The 21705-nt window shown below is 38.2% G+C and overlaps 4 protein-coding genes and 1 pseudogene across 4 annotated transcripts; 2 read left to right on the forward strand and 3 right to left on the reverse strand.

Moving 5' to 3' along the window:
* The first annotated feature begins 1559 nt into the window (after positions 1–1559).
* Positions 1560–5677, forward strand: LOC9309231 (annotated as a pseudogene).
* Positions 5678–5847: 170 nt separating this feature from the next.
* LOC9307180 lies at positions 5848–8972 on the reverse strand. The gene is made up of 7 exons (XM_021020637.1): positions 8379–8972; positions 7810–8301; positions 7557–7712; positions 7393–7452; positions 7239–7283; positions 6721–7151; positions 5848–6568 (listed from the first exon to the last, which is right to left on the reverse strand). The coding sequence occupies exons 2-7, from the start codon at positions 8270–8272 to the stop codon at positions 5963–5965; spliced, it is 1761 nt and encodes a 586-aa protein (XP_020876296.1). The 5' UTR covers positions 8273–8301; positions 8379–8972; the 3' UTR covers positions 5848–5962.
* A 1997-nt stretch (positions 8973–10969) lies between these two features.
* Positions 10970–13721, reverse strand: LOC9309232. Its single transcript, XM_002873118.2, has 7 exons — positions 13489–13721; positions 12874–13365; positions 12635–12787; positions 12482–12541; positions 12328–12372; positions 11832–12262; positions 10970–11755 (listed from the first exon to the last, which is right to left on the reverse strand). Exons 1-7 carry the CDS (start codon positions 13700–13702, stop codon positions 11141–11143), a joined length of 2010 nt encoding a protein of 669 aa, XP_002873164.1. The 5' UTR covers positions 13703–13721; the 3' UTR covers positions 10970–11140.
* A 218-nt stretch (positions 13722–13939) lies between these two features.
* LOC9309233 (probable aspartyl aminopeptidase) lies at positions 13940–17192 on the reverse strand. Its single transcript, XM_021023015.1, has 9 exons — positions 16860–17192; positions 16641–16776; positions 16195–16467; positions 15938–16079; positions 15423–15662; positions 15097–15229; positions 14770–14951; positions 14444–14556; positions 13940–14340 (listed from the first exon to the last, which is right to left on the reverse strand). The coding sequence occupies exons 1-9, from the start codon at positions 17107–17109 to the stop codon at positions 14232–14234; spliced, it is 1578 nt and encodes a 525-aa protein (XP_020878674.1). The 5' UTR covers positions 17110–17192; the 3' UTR covers positions 13940–14231.
* A 1051-nt stretch (positions 17193–18243) lies between these two features.
* Positions 18244–21514, forward strand: LOC9309234 (probable disease resistance protein At5g04720). The gene is made up of 5 exons (XM_021022345.1): positions 18244–19072; positions 19311–19684; positions 19766–20121; positions 20210–20415; positions 20511–21514. The coding sequence occupies exons 1-5, from the start codon at positions 18391–18393 to the stop codon at positions 21338–21340; spliced, it is 2448 nt and encodes an 815-aa protein (XP_020878004.1). The 5' UTR covers positions 18244–18390; the 3' UTR covers positions 21341–21514.
* The last annotated feature ends 191 nt before the right edge of the window (positions 21515–21705 follow it).

The following is a 21705-nucleotide window of genomic DNA, read 5'->3' on the forward strand; positions in this document are numbered from 1 at the left end:
AAGAAAATTAATATAAATATAATATGTTTCGTAGTCAACATTGTAATTTGTAAATAATGAGATGCGTTGTTTTTTTACCCATGAAAAGAAATATAGCTAATCGAGTCCGAAAAATTACTCTTTGTAAACAAATTAATAGTACTACTTGAACGGAAATACATTTGACGTAAAAACATTTTTATAGGTAATCATGCAGTTACATATCTTTTGAGATTGTAACATTTTGTTTGACATAGATAGAAATTGTTCATATACCAAAACAAAGAATTTTTTGTTAAGACTTTTCTTATCATCATTAATTACTTTGATAGAAATTAGATGTACAATTGGTCAGCGTTTGTATTATTATATAGGTTTTTTTTTTAATTTTAAATACTTTCTATTTCACGACAAAAAAAAAACTTTCTATTTCACGACAAAAAAAAAACTTTCTATTTCTTGCGGCATATATATGGTGCAATAGTAGTAGAGGAGGTTTTTCAAAGGAAAAGTACACGTCTGAGAATCAAGAGTTAAGATGTCAGTTCTGAAAACAAATGACTAAATTCATTTGTTGTATCCAATGTTCAAGAAAGCGCTAAGCGCTAAGTGGGCGGTGACCCAGCGCCTATCACCTAGAACGCCTAATCGGGGCCTAGGCGATTTTTAGGCGGTTTAGACGTTTATAACATAAAACATTATAAGTATGATATTATATATAAAAGTTATAGAAAAAATCTAGAAAAAAACTAGAAATACGAAATCATAAACAAAAATTAGATAAATCATTTATTTATATTCATACTAAATAATATATGAATATTTATAACTATTTATATATAAATAAATTTATTCAAAAATCAATAAAATACATTAAACAAGGTCTATGTAATTTTAGGCGGTCAAGGCGGTTATCTAGGCATCGCATAAGAGCCTAGCGCCTAGTCAGGGCCTAGGCGACCGCCTAGACCGCTTTTTAGAACACTGGTTGTATCTAGCTCTTACTCGTAAACATTACTTTTTGCTTTAACAAATAAAAGAGAAAAAAAAAACATTATGGAAAAAAATTGGAACGTTTTTTTTTTTTTTTTTTTTTATCGTAGAAAAGCAACATATAATTCGAGTGGCAGGAGGAAGCCTCTCGTAAATTCAAAAGAAAAAAAAAAAAGTACGGCGTATGAGCATGTAAATTTTGGTTTTAACTTTATAGTAACTATTAATTTAGTAAAGCCGAAAAAGTAATAATGAAGCTCACCCAAAAAAATGATAACACAAAAGATTTCGTTTTTTCTAAAGGCCCAAATCACTATTCCCTCCAAATCTCCATTCTCTAGAGAGAGACCTCTACTCCAATTGTTAAATCCAGCAGGTGGGATCTCTACTAATTGACCACCAGATCTGAAGCACACTATATTAGAGTATGGTTTTATATGGTTTAGTAAAATTGATTTCTGTTATCGTAAACCGGAGTAAACCGAATCTTATATAAAATTGATTTCTGTTATTGTAAACCGGAGTAAACCGAATCTTATATAAATTTGTTCTTCGTCTCTGTAACAAACTTTTTGTTCTCTAACACACTAGACTAAATAAATTTTGTGGCTTTCCTTTGTTCGTTGGTATTAATTGAGTCGCCATTGAAGAACACGATGATGTTTCTGGAGGGTTTTCTTCGATTCCCAGAGTTTGTTGAATTGATTCGGTCCGTTTGCTTATACCTTTTCGATTTCTGGGGTTTTAGATCGGAGGCGATGAATTGGATGAAAGAGAGGAGTTGAGAGTAAAATTCAACCTGTTACCTAAATTCAGGTAATTTACTGTTACTTCATTCCATTGTTTTGTTATTTTTTATTCATTCGATTTACTGTTATTAGTCGAGCCAATTTCATTCAATTGTTCATCGTTTTATGATTCCATACTCGTTCCCTTTATATAGTATGATGGTTTCAATTTAGTTTGAAGTTTAGTAAAGGCATACAATAGAACCTAAACCCTGATTCGTTTTTTACCTGTGTTAATTTTAGGATATATAAAACCCTTGAAATGTAATTTTGTACATTTCTTGCTACATCTATAACACTGGTCATGCTTCTAAAAAGCCAATGTAATGCCTCAGGTTGGTGAAGTTCCAGGGAGTTCGGTTAAAGAATGGAGTGATAGTAAGAGTCAACTGTTGGCTGAAGAGGTCTTCTTCTTCCAGTAATAATCCAGCTTTGCTTAAGATATGCGTAGCACATAAAGGACCTGAATGCGGATGCCGTTTTCCAGCTGCTTGAACGCTGATGATATCATCGGTTTTCTCCTCCAGAAGACGCCATAAATCTAGTTCGATGGGTGTACATCCAGAGTCTGGGAGTTCCAATGTTCCTGTTGTAGAAAGAGATCCAATGAAGCTCTGGAAAGAAATGAAACAGAACGGGTTTCTCTCTAATCCGCACGGTGGGGTTTCACCGGCATCAAGCAGCTGTCTCGTCTCATCTTCTCTTCGAGGGATATGGACGCAAAAGCTAGAATAATGATGGCGCTCGAAGAAGACAATGATAGAGATTGCAATGGCGAGCAAAGTTGACAGGTTCACTAGCCTAGCTGCTCATTGTAGACTGCTTAATGAAATTGAACCCTGGAGTTATTAACCATGTGAGAAACGAAAAGCTGCTAGACTAGCTGCTCCTAGTAGACTGCTTAATGGAATTGAACCCTGGAGTTATTAGCCATATGAGAAACGAAAAGCAAGTACTTCCATTATCGAAAAAACATTGTCAACTCTGGACGAGATTCTGGAAACTTCTATCACCTCCCCATGAGGCATAGTAATACTGCAGTTGGGGGGGTTCCAAGAGGAACTTGGATGCTGTGAACACCGATGCCTCCAGATCTGATTCTTACCCAAGGATTTTCAAGTATTCCATGCCAGACTGTAACTACTCTATGCACTACTACGATGAGAACAATAGAGTTTGCTCGGATGGTGAGTTCAGTGATGAAAACAATACATTTGTGTCGAGGTTTCAGGCGGCAGATTACTTCTCAGAAAATGCCAGTTCCTCGTCGAGGAGGATGCATCAGATCTTTACAGTGCTAGTCTTCTCACTGTTAAAGGTATGTCTACTTGAACTCAGTGCTCAGTCTGCATGGTTTTATCATACGTGGCTTAGATGGATCTTCTTCTTTTGTTTGCAGCCGCTACCATAGCTTCTCAATGGTTGGAATTGCAGGACATAAAAGGCCGTGTTTCCGGTAACCAAAACTCATGATTGTCTACATGACCAGATGGATGGCTCTGTTTAACCAACTCGAACACAATTCTATTACAAGAAGAGTCACAACTGGTAATATAGATAAGATATCTTTACCACACACCTTGCCTTTTTTTTATTGGCGTATCATATGGAGTTTGTAAACTCTGAAAATGCAGGAAAGCTGGTTAAACCAAGTGAGAGATCTGCAATCACACTGTGATAAAAGACTAGATTTTTCTCATTACTAAGAGAACCTTGCAACATTTTGAATGATAGTGCAAGTTAAACAACTACATTTTCTGGATAATCCGTTTAACAAAAACAATCTAATCACACATATAGCGTGCCTTACTTTCATTATCTAGGCCTGTCACTGAGATGCTAAAGTCTCACTCCCCTTGTATCAGCCATTTTCTAAATGCTTGGGTCTTATGCATATTTCAGAATAGCGTGGGTACTGCTGATGAATTCTTTTTGGCTGCAAATCTTGAATCTTCTGGCTCACCTCCAAAAAGGTCCCCGCCATTTCTCACCCTCTCCCATTGTAACAAATCCAGAGTGGTGCTAGTCACCAACTGAGCCACCATTAATGCGATCAGAATCTATTGATTCACCACAAGCTAAAGAGTTGACTGTTGATGACATTGAAGATTTTGAGGACGATGATGATCTTGAGGAAGTTGGTAATTTCAGGATCTCAAGGCGAACTGCCGATGATGCGGCTGATCTTGTGCCAAAGCTGCCCCTCCTTTGCGACTGGTAAAAAGATTGGAAAATGCATATCTTTAAGAAGTAAATTTGATAAATAAATACTGTTGTTATTGTTATTCCATTGGATAATCTCATAGACTTGTTCAGATCACACGTGCATTTGTAGACTTGGTGATTTATCATATATGGACAGGGCACTTTAGCTCGAGAAACAAAGGAGTACTTCTAAAATTATCATTACTTATACCATCCAGTATCCAGAGCTTACTACGACTGGACCATAAGTAGTACACCCATATGAAAAATCAAGAATCTGCTGATTTATTAAGAAAGTTGCAATGTATTTCTGTTTCAGGTATTACAGATGATGATCTCTGTGAAACTGCATTTGAAATCCTGTTGGGTGGCGCTGGAGCTTCAGGGTATACAGAATATTGACTTGCTTACTTTTTACTTTCTTTGTTCAGTTGAGGTGTGCTTTTAATTTCAGTCAGAGTACTGATAGCATTCTCATATGTTTTCAACATGTATTATGTCATCGTATAAAGGTCTCATAGCACCATCAAAAGAGAAAAAAAAAAGGAGAAGAGCAGGTCTAGGCTGAAGAGGAAGCTTGGTCGCAAAAGTGAGAGTGTTTCTCAGTCTCGGAGTTCATCAGGATTGGTTGCCCTTTTAGAAATGATGAGGGGCCGAATGGAGGTCACTCCCTCTCTCTATCTCTCTCGCTGTTACTTTCTTATCTCTATTGGTTGAGGCATATATGGTTTGTTCAGGCCATGGATTTTACATATTTATTACTCTATTGTGGAGTTGTTCTTATATAAGTATCATGTCAAGATGCCCTCAATTTTGTATGCCAACTGTCTCTGCTCATTGATTTTTTAGCATTCGTTCGGACATTTTTCGCTGGGTTCCTCAGTTTACTCTTTCCATATGTCAATGCATTGTATTATGTTTTTGGTGTTGTTGTCTACACTACCATATGAATCACAGTTAACCCACTTCATGTAATTTTTGTGTAAATGACAATCAATAATTTGGGCGCATACAGATTTCTGAGGCCATGGACATCAGAACAAGACAGGGGTTGCTTGATGCCCTAGCGGGGAAAGTTGGCAAAAGAATGGACAGCCTCCTGGTGCCTTAAGAATTGCTACGTTGCGTGTCTCGTACCGAGTTCTCTGACAAGAAAGTGTACTTACGATGGAAGAAAAGGCAGGTAAAGACCACTTTTCACATCTGGGTGTAATATTGACCGCTTTTTTCATTTAGTATTTTGGTCCTATCATCTATAAACGTTTGGTATCTCAGTCAAACATGTTAGCAGAGAGGCTCATTAACAATCCAGTTGTTGGGTGTGGAGAATCAGGTCGTAGGGCAACTGACCTGAAGAGTCTTCTGCTAAGGATTGAAGGATCAGTGGTATTGTTTCTACTTTATTATGTTTATGTGATTTATTGATGGTGTAGACGTCAGATACTGAGAGTGGTATTTTATAGGTTTTTTCTTTAAGGGTGTGGCATTATAATATTCAAAGGCTCGTGGAGATTTGAAGTCTGCCAGTGGGCTTATGGCTATCATTTGAATGTATGAAAAATTGCAGTGGGCTCAGTCTCGGAGTTCATCAGGATTGGTTGTCAAAATATTATTGAATACATGTTCCTTAAAAACCTTGCAGCGTAGCCTATTAGTAACATTTTGTCCGAATTACATAAAATGAAATTCCATGCTGAATCATTTTTTTGAAACGTTTTCTTAATCAGCTAAATCTCTAACCAAAATAATTAACGTTCATAAAATAATCACTGTTTGCATCAGAATACCTAAATATGCACCCATATATATTCCTGAAATTAAGTTCTCCGGTAAAAAAATTGGAATTTTTGTTTTCCACAAATGATATGGGGAATTCAATATAAATGATCAAAACCAAGTTCGGCAAATATTAATTAAAATAATTATTTTTCTTCACGAAAGTATAAAACTAGTTTTTTTAAGGTATGTTAATTATAGTCTATTTTGTTTAATGCCTTTCAACCAACCCAACATTTCATGTTTCTGCCGAAGATTCCTTTGCCGTAAGTCGAAAAGATCATTTCTTTGAGGAGAGGATACTGAAGCAGAACAAACAGCAGCGCCGGTAAACAAGCGAGAAGGATCGTCGGAGCAACGATCCATTTCTCTTTATCCATCATCGTGAATAGGGCCGACGAGAAGGCAATAAGCATTGCCCCGATTGAAACGAACAGTATGGAGAGTCCGGCGATCATCTTTGCCGGTAGCGAGAACAAGAAATCATCGAAGGAGTACCTTGCGGTGTGTATCCCGAGGAAAATGAGGACGGAGGTGCAAGCTGCGAAGCAGGAGATCAGATCGGAGACGACGAATGTGGTGAAAGCACGATCACGTAGGTGAAAGGGTTTGCCGTGTGAGTTGTAGTTGGGGACGGTGAAGACGGCCGCGAAGGTGACCGTGAATATGAGAGTCGCGACTAAGCTGCACGACATCGCCGTGTATTTCATACATTTCTCAGCTTCTTGCCGCAATGTTTGGTGCTCCTTTGTGAATATCTCGATTGGTGTTTGTCCACTTGTGTTTACTCTCTGCTTCTCCATCTCTGGTACAATTTTCTCCACTTCCTGTGTAATCAAAGCCACATTTTTATACGCACCTATGTTTTACCATGCATTAAGTTTCTTATTGTGTCTGGATTATGCATATTATAAGGTGTTTAGTTAATTTGGCATGTTCCATTAAATGCATGGTTGAGACTGAGAGAAACAGAACGAACCTTGAACCATTGTAACTCACGTTGCATCTTCAAAGCTGCGCCAGTAACGGTAGAGAGCTTGCAAGGAGGAGAAAGATAGCCGGCGAGATGAAGCATACCATTGCCATCACAGTCCCTTTCCGCAAGCAACAAGTACTTCCTATCGTCCAGACCGTAGAGTAGACTAAACACTTTTTCTTGTCTCAACTCGACGGCCAAGAGAAACAGAGTTCTACTCAAGCTCGTTTTCGTGGACCATAGAAGCTCGGAGTTGTTCTTGATCATCTCCACCAAGAAATCCACATTCCCATACCTCACTGCAAAGAGTAAGGCCTCACCCACTGTCTCGGAACGTTCCTTTAATCCCATGGCCCGTGTTTCTTCTGATATTACCAATAAAAGCTTCTTGGCTTGTAGATGCATAACCTTCAGTTGGTACACTTCATCTATTCCTGAAACATACCTCAATTCAGATTTCTTATAAGAAATAATAACATGTAAATATCAAACAACCTTTGCAGACGAAAATCTATACTTACCAGTCCATTTGGAGAGACACTTAAGCAGCTTCCTCATCAGGGTAGCTGGACAGAGAGAGAGAGAACAAAAAACAAAAACAAATCTAAACGTTTCTCACTTTCTTTAGAGGAATATGGAGACTTTTTATCAAGTTATTCATATCTAAGAACTTACTTTGCTGATCTTTTTTCGGATAAAACCAACCTGGATTAGCCTGAAGCTTTACTTGTATACCTAGCAATTGAGAACAGCACGTTAATAAGTTTTTCTGAATCAAACTAAAAGGCATAAAAGTTGGAGTCATCTTTGTAATAAAGAGGTCTTGGATTAGTACGGACAATCGTATATAATGCGTTCCAATGGTCCGAGACGGCAGCCGCTGGGAAAAAGGTCCGGTTTTGAAGCTAAAACGATGATGGGAGTCGACTCTATCTGCAAGTGTTTTGTGACGGCAAGGTAGCGTGTCTTTGCGCAAAGAAAACACAACGCAATGTCTATTTTATGAACAAGCAGATTCAGAATAGATCAATGATTCCGTTTTTAGTTATCCAGCTAAAACATGTTTTGCTTGAAATTCAAGAAACCACTTACCGATCATTTTGTAGTAGATGGCGTTGATAATGAGCAAGGTACCGTGGTACCCATCCTCATCAAGTAACAGAGAACGCATAGTTTTCATGTAAAAGTACCGAGCCATCTCTTTATGCCCGTTCTCAATTGCAACCACGGCTGGAAGCTGTCCATTCATGCCCGGCATCTTTAGCAGCCCAAAGTTCTTGCCAAGCAAGTATTTGGCAATCTCCATGTTTCCGGTGACTGCTACAACAGTGAGAGGTGTGTGGTATGAAGTGTTATGGCTCATCTTGGGAAGCATTTGTTCAGGTTTCATGCGACGAAGAAGCACTTTAACAATCTCGGGTCTTCCATATGCGCAAGCTTTCAACAGTGGTGTCTCGTAAGGGTTTATCCATTCGTCCACTGCGCCTGGACTTCGGTTCAAGAAATCTTTCACATCCTCTACATTCCCTTGGCTTATTCCTTTACTTAATTGCATATAATCATAGTATACATCTGTAACCTTCTCTGCATCCATAACAAGAACTTTATTATATCATGTGAAAAACTAAATTTTCTTCATAAGTCGTATTAATGGATCTTACCGTGAAGTTTGATGGACGGAATCTGGGAATTGATGAGATCATTCGTAACTTCTTTTACATGTGAATAACTGTCGCCTAGGCCGCCACGAGGAACCTTAATTGTGTTGATGAAATTGAAAGGGTTCTTCCAAACTGTTTTCCTGAAAGCTGCATCTAAGTGATGATTAGAACTCAAAGCCGTTATCAAACTTTTAGGGCCAATCCTGATAACATTTGTAAAGTTTCCGAACCGTTCTATTTCCGGTCTTTTGGTTGCGTTAGGTGGTCTTATTCTTTAGCAAATACTAGGGTTTCCCTTGCTTGTGTCTCAAGAAAGCGAGCTAGCCTAGAACGACTTGGTTGTGTTTTTACCGTGATAAGTCTAACATGCTTTATTCTAGAAAGTTACAACTAAATTTTAAATCTAAACATGGATAAACAAGTTATAAAATACATCCCAAAAATATTCAAATTCTTTTTTTGATCTTATGCTAATATAATCTCTAGTTATACAACCAAAAGCATGATGGAAATCAAATCGTCGTACCTGAAGAATCCATAATACAACAAAAATATGGATTTTGGGATATGATGTTTTAAATCAAATTCTAAAAAAATTTGATCTGTAGTGATGCAAATGAGAAAAAAAAAGTTTTAAGCTAAAGTTGATTTATGACCCTAATCTTCTATTTATATATAATTCAATCCCTCATTTTTTCTTCTATTATTGTTTGTTCTCATCTCTAAAATCTTTAATGTTATGACACATGTAACGTTTCCGATTTATGCCTCTCTCATTGTGATTTACACAGCCTTATTAATCTCTCACTTTATAAGTATTTATTTCCATAAAATCTAATACACATGGAAACGAATATTCGAAAATTAATTACAAATCTTTTCTAAAAATCATCAACTTGACACATGTAACGTTTTCCTAATTATGCCCCTCTCATTGTGACTTAGCCTTATGACGACTCTCTCAATTTACTTATATTAAATTAATGGTTTATTTTTATTGAATGCAGAAATTGATTTACTATCTAAATTTACAATTGGTTACCCTTTCCATATAATCTGATTCACAATTTAATATGTTTTAAATTAAATATAAAATAGGCCATTATCCAACCAAAACATATCATAATAATTTATAGCTTTATATAAGTTTAAACATATTAACAAAAAAAGAAGAAGATAAATTAATAAAAAATAAAACAAAATCTGCTAACTTTGAAATATAATACATAATACATAACTTATGATATCATACATGTATAATTATAAAATAAGGTGAAATGTGTAACACGAAATTATATATACATGATATCAAAAGAAACCTTATCCAACTACAATGCCATATCATCAACATTTTCTCTTCCAAAAGAAAAAAAAAATCATAGTAAATAATCATCATATCTATCCTACCAAAATAAGCACTCTCCAACTAGAGTGGCACATCATCAACTAGAGAAATAGTAGTTTAAACTATATTTACTAGTTATATATTTATAAAAAAATCCACAAATAAAAGTAATATAAATAAAATCACATTAAACCTTTATAACGTTTCCAAATTCCAGAAACATTTGAAAAAAAACACAAAAAAAGCTAAGCATTGCACTTTTGTTTGCGAGATCATTCATCAAACTCACTTGTTGTAACAAGTAAAAAAAATATGAACACACAAGTAGCTAAAACTACAAATTTGATATTGTGAAACAATTACCAAATTGAGGAACTAAAGAAAACAAAGAAAAAAAATTCAAATTGGTGTACACATATCAATAGTATAAACTATGAATTAAACTTACAAAGATCATGCTTTGACAATTTTCTTCATACAATTACAAATCAAAGCCAAAACATAAGAATTAATGAAAATGCTTTTTTACAACAAATTAAAATTATTTTAAGCACAAGAGAGTTTATGATGTCAAAAAATTAAAGATAATAATTAGTTTGTCAAAGGATATTCTAATTACTTTTGATATAATTATATTGATTTTACATAATTAATGTCGTTAGATTGGAAAAAGAAAATTGATTCTTTGCTGAAGATCATCGCGGTGCTCAAGTCTAACGCCACAACTCTGCATCTTTGAACCCGCTGCACCTCTCTTCTCCCTCGCTGGCAAAGCTCTCAACTTACATCATAGACTCATAGAGTCATAGTTGCTTCTTTCACTAATCTTATTGCCCCTTTGTCCTTTTCTCTTCTATCCTTCTATCTCTTTGCCTCGTACGTCTAGTAGTATGGTACGGTAGTGGTTGGGACTTAATTTATTTAAATCCCATCTTTCTAACAATGTTCATCTCACCTTCTTTTTGTTATATATGGTGCTTACAAACTGGTTCATAATTAGTTTCTTACTTGCTCCATCAGTGATGATATCTTCTACACATATCTAAACACTGTTGGCTTGGAAGCGTAGAGTCTGGTGACATGGCATCACCTTTATAGGGTTTTCAGTTACCAGCCAAAACCAAAACCATTATTCAGAAGAAAGAATTATGCTCACTTAAAGAGAGATTTTTAGAAAGGCTGATATGGACTCATTGAAAGGGTTTTTTTTTTTTTTTTTAATATATAATTTGCATCAAAAAGCTCCTTTTATTAGTAGTAGATGTAATATATTGTAGGTATATGGTAGATAGATGTTTCATATGTGATGATATTTGGTGGACCGGTCCAAGAGTTTGTTTGTACATTCAGAAAAACATCATTATTTTTATTCTATTAAAGAGTTTCCGAGTTAGGCCCAAAAGATCAATGTCTCAAGTTAAGCCCAACATTTCATATTTCTGTTGAAGATTCCTTTGCCGTAAGTTGAAAAGATCATTTCCTTGAGGAGAGGATACTGAAGTAGAACAAACAACAGCGCCGGTAAACAAGCAAAAAGGATCGTCGGAGCAACGATCCATTTCCCTTCTTTACCCATCATCGTGAATAGCGCCGACGAGAATGCTATAAGCATCGCCGCAATTGAAACGAACAGTATCGAAAGTCCGGCAATCATCTTTGTCGGCAGAAAGACCAAGAAATCGTCGAAGGAGTATCTTGCGGTTAGTATCCCGAGGAAGATGAGGACGGAGGTGCAAGAGGCGAAGCAAGAGATCAAATCTGAGACGATGAATATGATGAATCGCCGATCATCTAGGTGAAAGGGTTTACCTTTTGAATTGTCGTCAGTGCCACCAGGGACGGTGAAGACCGCCGCAAAGGTGACCGTAACAATGAGAGCTGCGACTAAGCTGCAAGACATAGCCGTGTCTTTCATCCATTTCTCGGCTTCTTGTCGCAGTCCTTGGTGTTCCTTTGTGAATATCTCGATCGGTGTTTGCTCTTCTGTGTTTACTCTCTCCTTCTCAATCTCCGGTGCGATTCTCTCCACTTCCTTCATTAATCAAGGCCAAAAAATTAACACCTCTGTTTCCTCTGTTTTAGCTATGCATGAGAGAAACAGAGCAAACCTTGAACCATTGTAACTCGCGTTGCAACTGCAAAGGTGCGCCAACGACACTAGAGAGCTTGGAAGGAGGAGAAGGAAAGCCGGCGAGATGAAGCACACCATTGCCGTCACAGTCCTTGTCGGCGAGTAACAAGTACTTCCTGTCGTCCAGACCGTAGAGGAGACTAAACACCTTCTCTTGTCTGAACTCGACCGCCAAGAGAAACAGAGTACTGCTCGAGCTTGTTCTCGTGGACCATAGAAGCTCAGAGTTGTTCTTGATCATCTCCACCAAGAAATCCACATTCCCATATCTCACTGCAAAGAGTAAAGCCTCATCCACTGTCTCGGAACGTTCCTTCAAGCCCAAGGCCAGTGTTTCTTCTGATATTCCTCGTAGAAGCTTCTTGGCTTGTAGATGCATGACCTTAAGTCGGTACACTTCATCTATTCCTGAAAACATCACTCGATTCAGATTAAAAGTGCATGTGAATCCTATTGAATAGCCTAATACTTACCGGTCCATTTGGAGAGGCCTTTCAACAGTCTCCCCATCAGAGTATCTGGAAAAAATCGAAACTTTCTCACTTTCTTCAGAGGAATATATATATATATATATATATATATATATATAGACTTCTTATGAACTTTTATGTATACGGAAGAACTTACTCTGATGATCTCTGTTTAAACGAGAAGGCTGTGGAAGAGTTGGCAGCTTTACTTGTATCCCTAGCAAGTGAGAGAAGGACAAATTATTTAATTCAAAAGAGAATGAAAAAATGATTGATCTTTGTAATGAAGAGGTCTTAGATTAGTACGGACAAGAGTAGATGAAACGTGTCAATGGTCCGTGATAGCAGCCACCAGGAAAAAGATCTGGCTTTGAAGCCAAGACAATGATGGGAATCGACTCGATTTGCAAGTGTTTTGTGACGGCTAAGCGTCTGCTCATGTTGAACAGATCCAACGCGATGTCTAGTTATATAAAAAAAACAAATCAAGAAATAATCATCAAAACCGCCAAAAAATATGGTTTGCTTGATATCCAAGAAACCGCTTACCAAGCATTTTATAGAAGATGGCATTGAGAAAGAGCAAAGAACCGTGATACCCATCTTGGTCAAGTAACACTTGAACCGGAGTTCTGGAGTAAAGATAGCGAGCCATCTCCATCTGTGTATTCTCAACCGCAACCACAACCGGAATTTGTCCATTGATTCCAGGAATCTCTAGCAGCTTAGGGTTCTTGGCGACTAAGGCTTCAGCAATCTCCATGTTTCCACTAACCGCAACAACAGTGAGAGGCGTGTGGTAGGAAGCGTTTTGGCTCATCTTGGGAAGCATTTGTTCAGGTGTCATACGCCGCAGAAGCTCTTTAACAATCTCGGGTTTCCCACACGCGCAAGCCTTTAACAATGGCGTCTCATAAAGGTTTATCCATTCGTCCACTGAGTCCGGATGATGGTTCAAGAAGTCCTTCACGACTTCTAAACGACCTTGGCTTATTCCTTGACTTAATTGTATATACTCATAATATACGTTCGTATTCTTTCCTACATCAACAACAAGATACATTTATATACCCTAGTACCCTTACTTTCGAAATTGAGACTTTGATCTATCTCCTTGTAACTTATAGGCGATTGATTAGTTGAGAATGAAATAAGAACTCTTACCGCGGAGCCGAGATGCGGAAAGAGCTGATTCGATGAACGGAATCTGGATATTGACGGGATCATTTGGAACTTCTTCTTCTTCAGGAACTTCTTTTATAGGAGAAATACTGTCGCCTAGGCCAGCATGAGGAACCTTTGTATTAGCGAATTTGAAAGGGCTCCTCCGAAATGTTTCCTTCAAAGTTGCGCATAAGTAATTAGAACTCATTGCCATATCAAATTTTCTTGGACCAAACCTAACAAAATATGAAAAAAGACATAACGGTAATCGGATATATATAAAAAGCTCATGTGTATATGTTGTTGTCCGTAAGTATATGCAAGGCATAACGGTAACATACAATTACAATCTTTGGTGTTTTTCTATCCTATTCTTTGATTGGTCTTACATAAGAATATATCCTTTGCTTGGTTACTCATTATTTTATTTGGATTGCTTTTCTGTTGGAAATAAAATTAAAGGCTCTTCTGTATATGAAAAAATATAAAAATTCGACAAATTAAAAAGAATCGTATTTGTCAAGATAACAATAGGCAGTGTTACAAACCGGAACCTTAACCTTGAAGATTATATTCCAATTTTCCTAAACAAGAGAATCAAATTTTAGGTTCTGTTCTTGTTGTGAGACTGAGGACCAGCCACGAACAGAAGTAACTAGCTGAACATTCTCACCATGTCTTAAGATCTTTGAGCATGGACGAAGCGCGGGATTTTGTTGCCTCGAGATTAATATCCAGGGGAGTTAATCATCCACAACGAGCTTCTTGTCTACGCTTGAGAAAGATCGATAAAACGCCTTGAAATGTCTGTACGCGATGTCTATATCGTCTGTTCCACAAATCTCTCTCACACTGTCTCACAGGTAACAAGTTCCAAAAACCAGAAGCTGAGTCTAAGTATTTTGATTTGGAAACATGAGAAAGAGTTGTTAAAAAATGGCAGTAGTTAACATACCTATGCATAGAAAGCTGAGCTATGCCACAATCAACGGTTCGGATCCCCACTCCTGAAGCCAATATAGGTCCTATTGTTGAGCCACATCCCATATCATTTCTCACCACAAACTCCTGCACAGGTAGCAAAAATCTAATTGTCTGTATACCATTCTCAAATATGGGTTGATTAGTGTGGAGCAGCTAGATGATCTATTGTGTGTAAATCCTAAGAACCACAGACAAACCGCTTTCAACATCTCAACAGAAGGCTGCTGAAGACAGCGATGTAAACTTTTCCCTAAATGTTGTTTACTATTGGACTTAACACTAAGAAGAACACCCAACCTGAATTGGAAGATCATGGAGCTTTGCTACTTCTTTGAAAAGAAAAGAAGTGATTCCACTGGTTGCATAGCGTTGGTTTGCGTTATGTTTGATAACCAGACCCTTGTGTAGTTGAGGACGGTGGTTCTCTTCATGCTTGTCTGCAAAGTTTGGGTGCACTCCATGAGCCATGTCTGCAGACACTGCAACCACAAGAACCCATACACAAATTTCAGTAGAAACTAGAAACTAAGAGATAGAAAAACATCCAAATTTTGTAACCACTGTCTTACAAAATTTCCAGAGACTACATTAGCATAAATAACTGGAAAAGTAGAATATGTGTACCAAGAAAAGATTTCCGGATAGCACGGTCAAATGTACACTCAGTGACCTGCTTATTGCCTAGGGAACTTACAATCCGTCTCATTGCTTGAAACATAGTGGGCGCCCCTGCACCTTGACATGAATCTGAACCAACCTATTGAAACAAAACATTTTTAAGAAGAATTTATTGAAACAAAACGTTTCAAGCACATCATCACCTTAAAGCAAAAAGGTTATGGAAGGTTAAATGCAAGTCCTCTTTATTCAACAATTTTCAGGACTCTAATACTGCTAATAAGTTCCTCGATTTGAAGCAGCCTAACAAATATCTTATAGGAAAAGGGTACCTCCTCGTTGTCAAATAAAGCTATCATCCGGATATCATGTTCAGTCGACAGGCTTTCCGATGATTCACATGAATCAATGAGAGCTCTCAAAGCACAGAAACTTGATGCAAGATTATCTAGTCTTCCAGAGAATATGAATTCATTGTTTGCTCCTCCTAGGCAGCTAGGTTGGGTGTCACAGATATTTAACTCAAGACTCACTATATCCTCGACCTTACAGTCCAGGTCATCTGACAAAATCTGCAACACGATCAGGAAGCTTTGAGATAATTTGCGGATTTTACAGTTATACTACACACATCAGAAATTCCGAGAAACTAAATGAGATAAACATTTAGCAACACTAATGGATGATGATGATAGGAACTAAAAATACTGGTACTGATATAAAAAAAATTTAGCATCACAAACTCCAAATTTCTCATTTCGATTCTCATGATCTAATATCTTAGAAACTTGGTGCATGTTAACGATGCATAGGAATGACTCTAGTGACTAACCTAATTTTGTCATACCTGCATGAGTAATGGATGATGGGCATCTTTGGAGGATACATTTTTGTCCTTGGACTCTGCTGAGGATTCATCTGGCTTCGTTGCCAGTAGCGGAACAAGTTGGGTCTCCAAATTCGGTTTAAATCCATCACTGTTCACTGTGCTAAACAATACAAGAAGAACAAAACAGCATGAATGAGCTTCAAAACACACCTCCACCTGATAGCAAATGAATTAGTCTAAAACTCAACTAGAAAAACCTCATAAAAGAAATTTACCTATCAAGATGAATGGCCAAAGTGGGCACTCTTAGTAATGGCCTCTTCACTTTGACAAGCCTGTGAACAAACGAGCCATCGCTGGCTCTCACAATTGCTCGCCCCGCAACACTCAAGTCTCGATCAAACCATGTGTGCCACAAACCACCTCCATAAGTCTGAACATTCACCATGAGATAGCCAAACTTAGATGAAGCAGACTTGGGCTTAAGTTTAAGACACGGGCTATCGGTGTGAGCAGCTATGGCATGAAAACCATTACCAGGAACATACCTACAAAATGAGGAACAAATGTAGGTTCCCTGAACCCAAAAATTAAGGAATAAAAAAAAAAGCCCTTCAGTTATCAAAGCATGACCTAGTTCCAGGATTCATTAATCTACTAATGAAGATCATAGCAAAACCGATCTTATACCATGGAGACATAATTGAATCGGAAAACTCACTTTTCGCCGACAGCAAAAGCAACCAAACAGGACATGTTTCGTGTAAAGAAGTAACGGCCACCAGGTTTCAGCTTCCAGTCCTCGTTTTCACTGAGGAGATCAAACCCAGCAGCCAAAAGCTGTCTCTTCGCCTCAGCTGCAAGCAAAAACAAAAAAAAAGATCAATGAGAGTCGTCACTTCACTTGAATACCGAAAAAGAAAACAACTTTTCAATTTACCAGTGGCGTGAAACTGGGTCCAGGATTCATTAAGATAATCCAGAAGATCCCCGACAATCGACGCATTAGAATCACTCCCCAGCGATCTCGAATCACCCAGAGAGGAGGAGGAGCAGAGGATTGGAGAGAAGGAGCGAAAGGGAGAGCGAAGGAGATAAGTAGGAAAAGAAATAGATTGAGAGAGGAATAATGAAGGATTGAATTTGGAGGGAAGAGAATGGGTTAGTGGAAGACGAGCTATGGCCGCCATTAAACTGTCTCCGGGATTGTGAAGATGATGAGAAAGGTCCTGTTAGCTAAACTCTGATTTCGACTATTACCGTCCGCCGCAGTTATTTTTCTTTATTTCCTTTTCTTTACCTTTCACCGTTTCACCTTTTTCACAAAAGTTTTTTTTTTTTTTTTTCTCGTTGGCTTTTGTTTTGATATGTAATTATTTATTAATGTAAATATAATTCTTATGTTACACTTTGATATTTTTTTACAATTTAATTTTCTCTGTTTTTCTTCAGGGTTGGCTGATTTTATAGCCATAAACTAGTTGCATTCTCAGCTTTTCCCCCAACCTTTTTGCCCCTGAAAATTCCACCATAAACTTAGATAATTCTCACAATTGCAACATGTACTTTTAGATTCATCCTTAAAACTACGCATTCAATTGAACCGGCCAATAAACCGGTACCACATAACCCGGTTTGATTTAATTCAAATTTAACCAAATTTAAACCCGATTTTGACCCGAATCTTCTTCTTCTTCACCCGATTTATTTTTTCTTCTTCTCTCCGGCAAGCAGCACCAATCGACGACATCGCCAATTGAGTAACCTAATGACCGCCACTCAGGCTGCTTATGGAACAGGTTACTCAATTGGCGTTGTCGTCGATTGGTGCTGCTCGCCGGAGAGAAGAAGAAAAAAAATTCTGATCAAAATTGGGTGAAGAGGAAGAAGATTCGAGTCAAAATCAGGTTTAAATTTGGTTAAATTTGAATTAAATCAAACCGGGTTATGTGGTACCGGTTTATTGGCCGGTTCAATTGGAGGCGTAGTTTTAAAGATGAATCCGAAAGTACATGTTGCAATTGTGAGAATTATCTAAGTTTATGGTGGAATTTTCAGAAGCAAAAAGGTTTGGGAGAAAAACTGAGAATGCAACTAGTTTATGGTTATAAAATCAGCCAACCCTTTTCTTCATCAAAAATTTTCATTAACTTTATCACAAAAAAAAAATCATCGGATAATCCATTTTCTTTTTTTTGACAGCTGGATAATCCATTTTCGCAAAATACCACAAATAATAGAACATGATAGGCCTCGATTTGCCCAAAGGCCCAAAACCAAAAGTCTTTCTTTATTTGGGTCTTCGTAGACTTTAAAGACCAACAGGTAACTGCAACGAAGCTTCGTTAATGGGTTCCACATCGTCTCCTACTTGTTTTGTTTTCTTTCTTTATTAATAAGTAGCTTGTTACTTCACTCCTCCTTGCTTTTTCTTCTCTCCACTCATCTCTCTCTTTCTCATCGGCGTTCCGATGGCAGATATCATCGGCGGCGAAGTTGTGACGGAGCTCGTAAAGCAGCTCTATGCGGTATCTCAAAAAGCCCTCAGATGCAGAGGCATCGCCAAAAATCTCGCCACCATGATCGAGGGTCTTCAACCTACGATCAAGGAGATTCAATATAGCGGCGTCGAGCTCAGCCCTCATCGCCAGGCTCAATTGCGTATGTTCTCAGAAACCTTAGACAAGTGTAGGAAGCTCACCGAGAAAGTTCTCAAATCCAGCCGTTGGAACATGGTTCGACAGGTCATCCATGTTAGGAAAATGGAGAGTCTCCAGAGTAAAGTCTCTAGCTTTCTTAACGGTCAATTGTTAGTCCATGTTCTTGCTGATGTCCATCATGTTCGAGTCGATACGGAAGTTGGGTTCGATCGGATTGATAGGAAGTTTGATTGCTTGAGTGAGAAGCTTGGTTCTATGAAAATCAGGGGAAGTGAATCCATGCGGGAGGCCTTGAAGATGGAGGAGGCTACCATGGAGATGGTGATGACTGATGGTGCTGATTTGGGAGGAAATTTGGATTTGGGAAAGAGCAAGGTGAAGGAGATGTTGTTTAAATCCAATGATGATGAAAGACTTATTGGTATCTCAGGGATGAGTGGTTCAGGGAAAACCACTCTTGCCAAAGAGCTTGCGCGGGACGAAGAAGTTCGAGGTAATAAATTATGGCTCTGATTCAATATCGTTTGTTAATTTGGTTGGTACATCTTTGTGGATCTATTGCAGTAGGTTGTGGTGTTTCTTAATGGTGTGTTTTGTTAGTTTATTTGATGATCATGCTTCTATGTATGTATGTTTGTTTGATTATGTCTTGTTCATCAAAGGTGAACTATTGTTGTGTTATGTAGTTGAGTTCTTGATGCTGAAATTGCTTTCATTTACTGCTTTTACAGGGCACTTTGGTAACAAGGTTTTGTTTCTGACTGTGTCACAATCTCCCAATCTTGAGGAGCTTAGAGCCCATATATGGGGATCTCTTACTAGTTATGAGGCTGGGGCTGGTGCCACTCTTCCGGAATCTATTGGTGAAACCCGGAAGCTAGTGATCCTTGATGATGTTTGGACAAGGGAATCTCTAGACCAGCTCATGTTCGATAATATTCCTGGAACCACAACTCTTGTGGTCTCACGGTCTAAACTCGCAGATTCTAGAGCCACTTATGATGTAGAGTTACTCAATGAACATGAAGCAACGTCTCTGTTCTGTGTCTCTGCTTTCAACCAGAAATCAGTGCCTTCAGGATTCAGCAAAAGTTTGGTCAAGCAGGTAATGGGTCTGCTACAAGTTATACATGCATAGTAGTAATGTTCTTTTGCTTTCAGTACTCATATTGACTTTATTTGGTAGGTTGTTGGGGAGTGTAAAGGTCTACCTTTGGCTCTGAAAGTCATCGGTGCTTCATTGAAAGAACGACCTGAAAAATATTGGGAAGGTGCAGTGGAGAGGCTATCAAGAGGTGAACCTGCTGATGAAACTCATGAAAGTAGAGTTTTTGCTCAAATCGAAGCAACTCTAGAAAATCTTGACCCTAAAACCAGAGAGTGTTTCTTGATTCTGGGTGCTTTCCCTGAAGACAGGAAGATCCCTCTTGATGTTCTCATCAACGTGTTAGTCGAGTTGCATGATCTCGAGGATGCAACTTCTTTTGCTGTTATTGTTGATTTAGCAAGCAGAAATCTCCTTACTCTCGTGAAAGATCCAAGGTACGGTTGGTTCTTTATGATCTCATCTCTTGTAGACACTTCTACGGTTTTAAACGTTCTTAGCTAATTTACCATCGATAATTTTCAGGTTTGGCCATATGTACACTAGCTACTATGATATATTTGTGACGCAGCACGATGTTCTAAGAGATGTGGCACTTCGTCTTAGCAACCGTGGGAAAGTAAATAACAGAGAGCGGTTATTGATGCCAAAAAGAGAGTCAATACTTCCAAGAGAATGGGAGAGAAACAATGATGAGGCATACAAAGCCAGAGTAGTTTCCATTCACACAGGTAAGAATTTGTTACCCAACCATCTTCTAATGAATTAATTCGGTTTGTCACTAGAACATAAAGTTTTGATATGGATTTCTGTTTAAATTTTACAGGAGAAATGACTGAGATGGATTGGTTTGACATGGAACTCCCTAAGGCTGAAGTTTTGATACTACACTTTTCTTCTGAAAAGTATGTGTTGCCTCCTTTCATTGCTAAGATGGGCAAGCTTAGGGCGCTCGTGATCATCAACAATGGTATGTCTCCAGCACGTCTACATGACTTCTCCATCTTTACCAATTTGGCCAAACTCAAGAGTCTCTGGCTTGAGAGGGTTCATGTCCCTGAACTCTCTAGCAGTACAGTGCCATTGCAAAACCTCCACAAGCTGTCTCTCATCTTCTGCAAGATCAACACTAGTCTTGATCAGACAGAAGTAGACATTGCCCAAATCTTCCCAAAATTGTCTGATCTCACAATAGATCATTGCGATGATCTTGTGGAACTACCTTCGACCATCTGTGGCATCACCTCTCTCAACTCCATCAGCATAACAAATTGTCCCCGCATCAAAGAATTGCCTAAGTATCTCAGTAAGCTAAAATTCCTTCAGCTTCTGAGGCTATACGCTTGCCCTGAGCTGCAATCTCTGCCAGTAGAACTCTGTGAGCTGCCAAGATTAAAGTACCTTGACATCTCTCAATGTGCCAGCCTGAGTTCTCTTCCGGAAAAGATAGGAAAGGTTAAGACACTTGAGAAAATCGACATGAGGGAATGCAGCTTATCAAGCATACCAAGCTCTGCGGTTTCATTGACTTCTCTACGCCATGTAATATGCGATAGAGAGGCTTTGTGGATGTGGGAAAAGGTCGAGAAGGCCGTTACAGGACTTCGCGTTGAAGCTGCGGAAAAATCTTTCAGCGTGGATTGGCTCGACGAGTAGGTTCTTGATTCTCCCTCCCATAGAAGTGTGTTTATATAAGTAATTAATTGCTAATCTGTAGCAAGTGTTGTATAACATTATATTTTATCAGCACACTCAAGAGTTCTTCTACAGAAATTTATCTATCGATTCAGAGAACTATAAAATTTCTATAAAAGAATCAGTTTTATGTTAGTATCATTCCAGGGTTAAATCTCTTGAGCCCACGTCCATAATTGATTAATGATTTTATTTCAAGAAAATGAAAGCGTGGGTGCCAAGACACCTTTGCCATTTATTGTGTACAACTCCACACAAACATGGGACAAATAATAACAAAGAAGTATCCGTTGAGACACAAACATTACATTGTCTATAGGCGACCA

This window comes from Arabidopsis lyrata, assembly GCF_000004255.2.
Source record: "Arabidopsis lyrata subsp. lyrata unplaced genomic scaffold ARALYscaffold_6, whole genome shotgun sequence".
NCBI lineage: Eukaryota > Viridiplantae > Streptophyta > Magnoliopsida > Brassicales > Brassicaceae > Arabidopsis > Arabidopsis lyrata.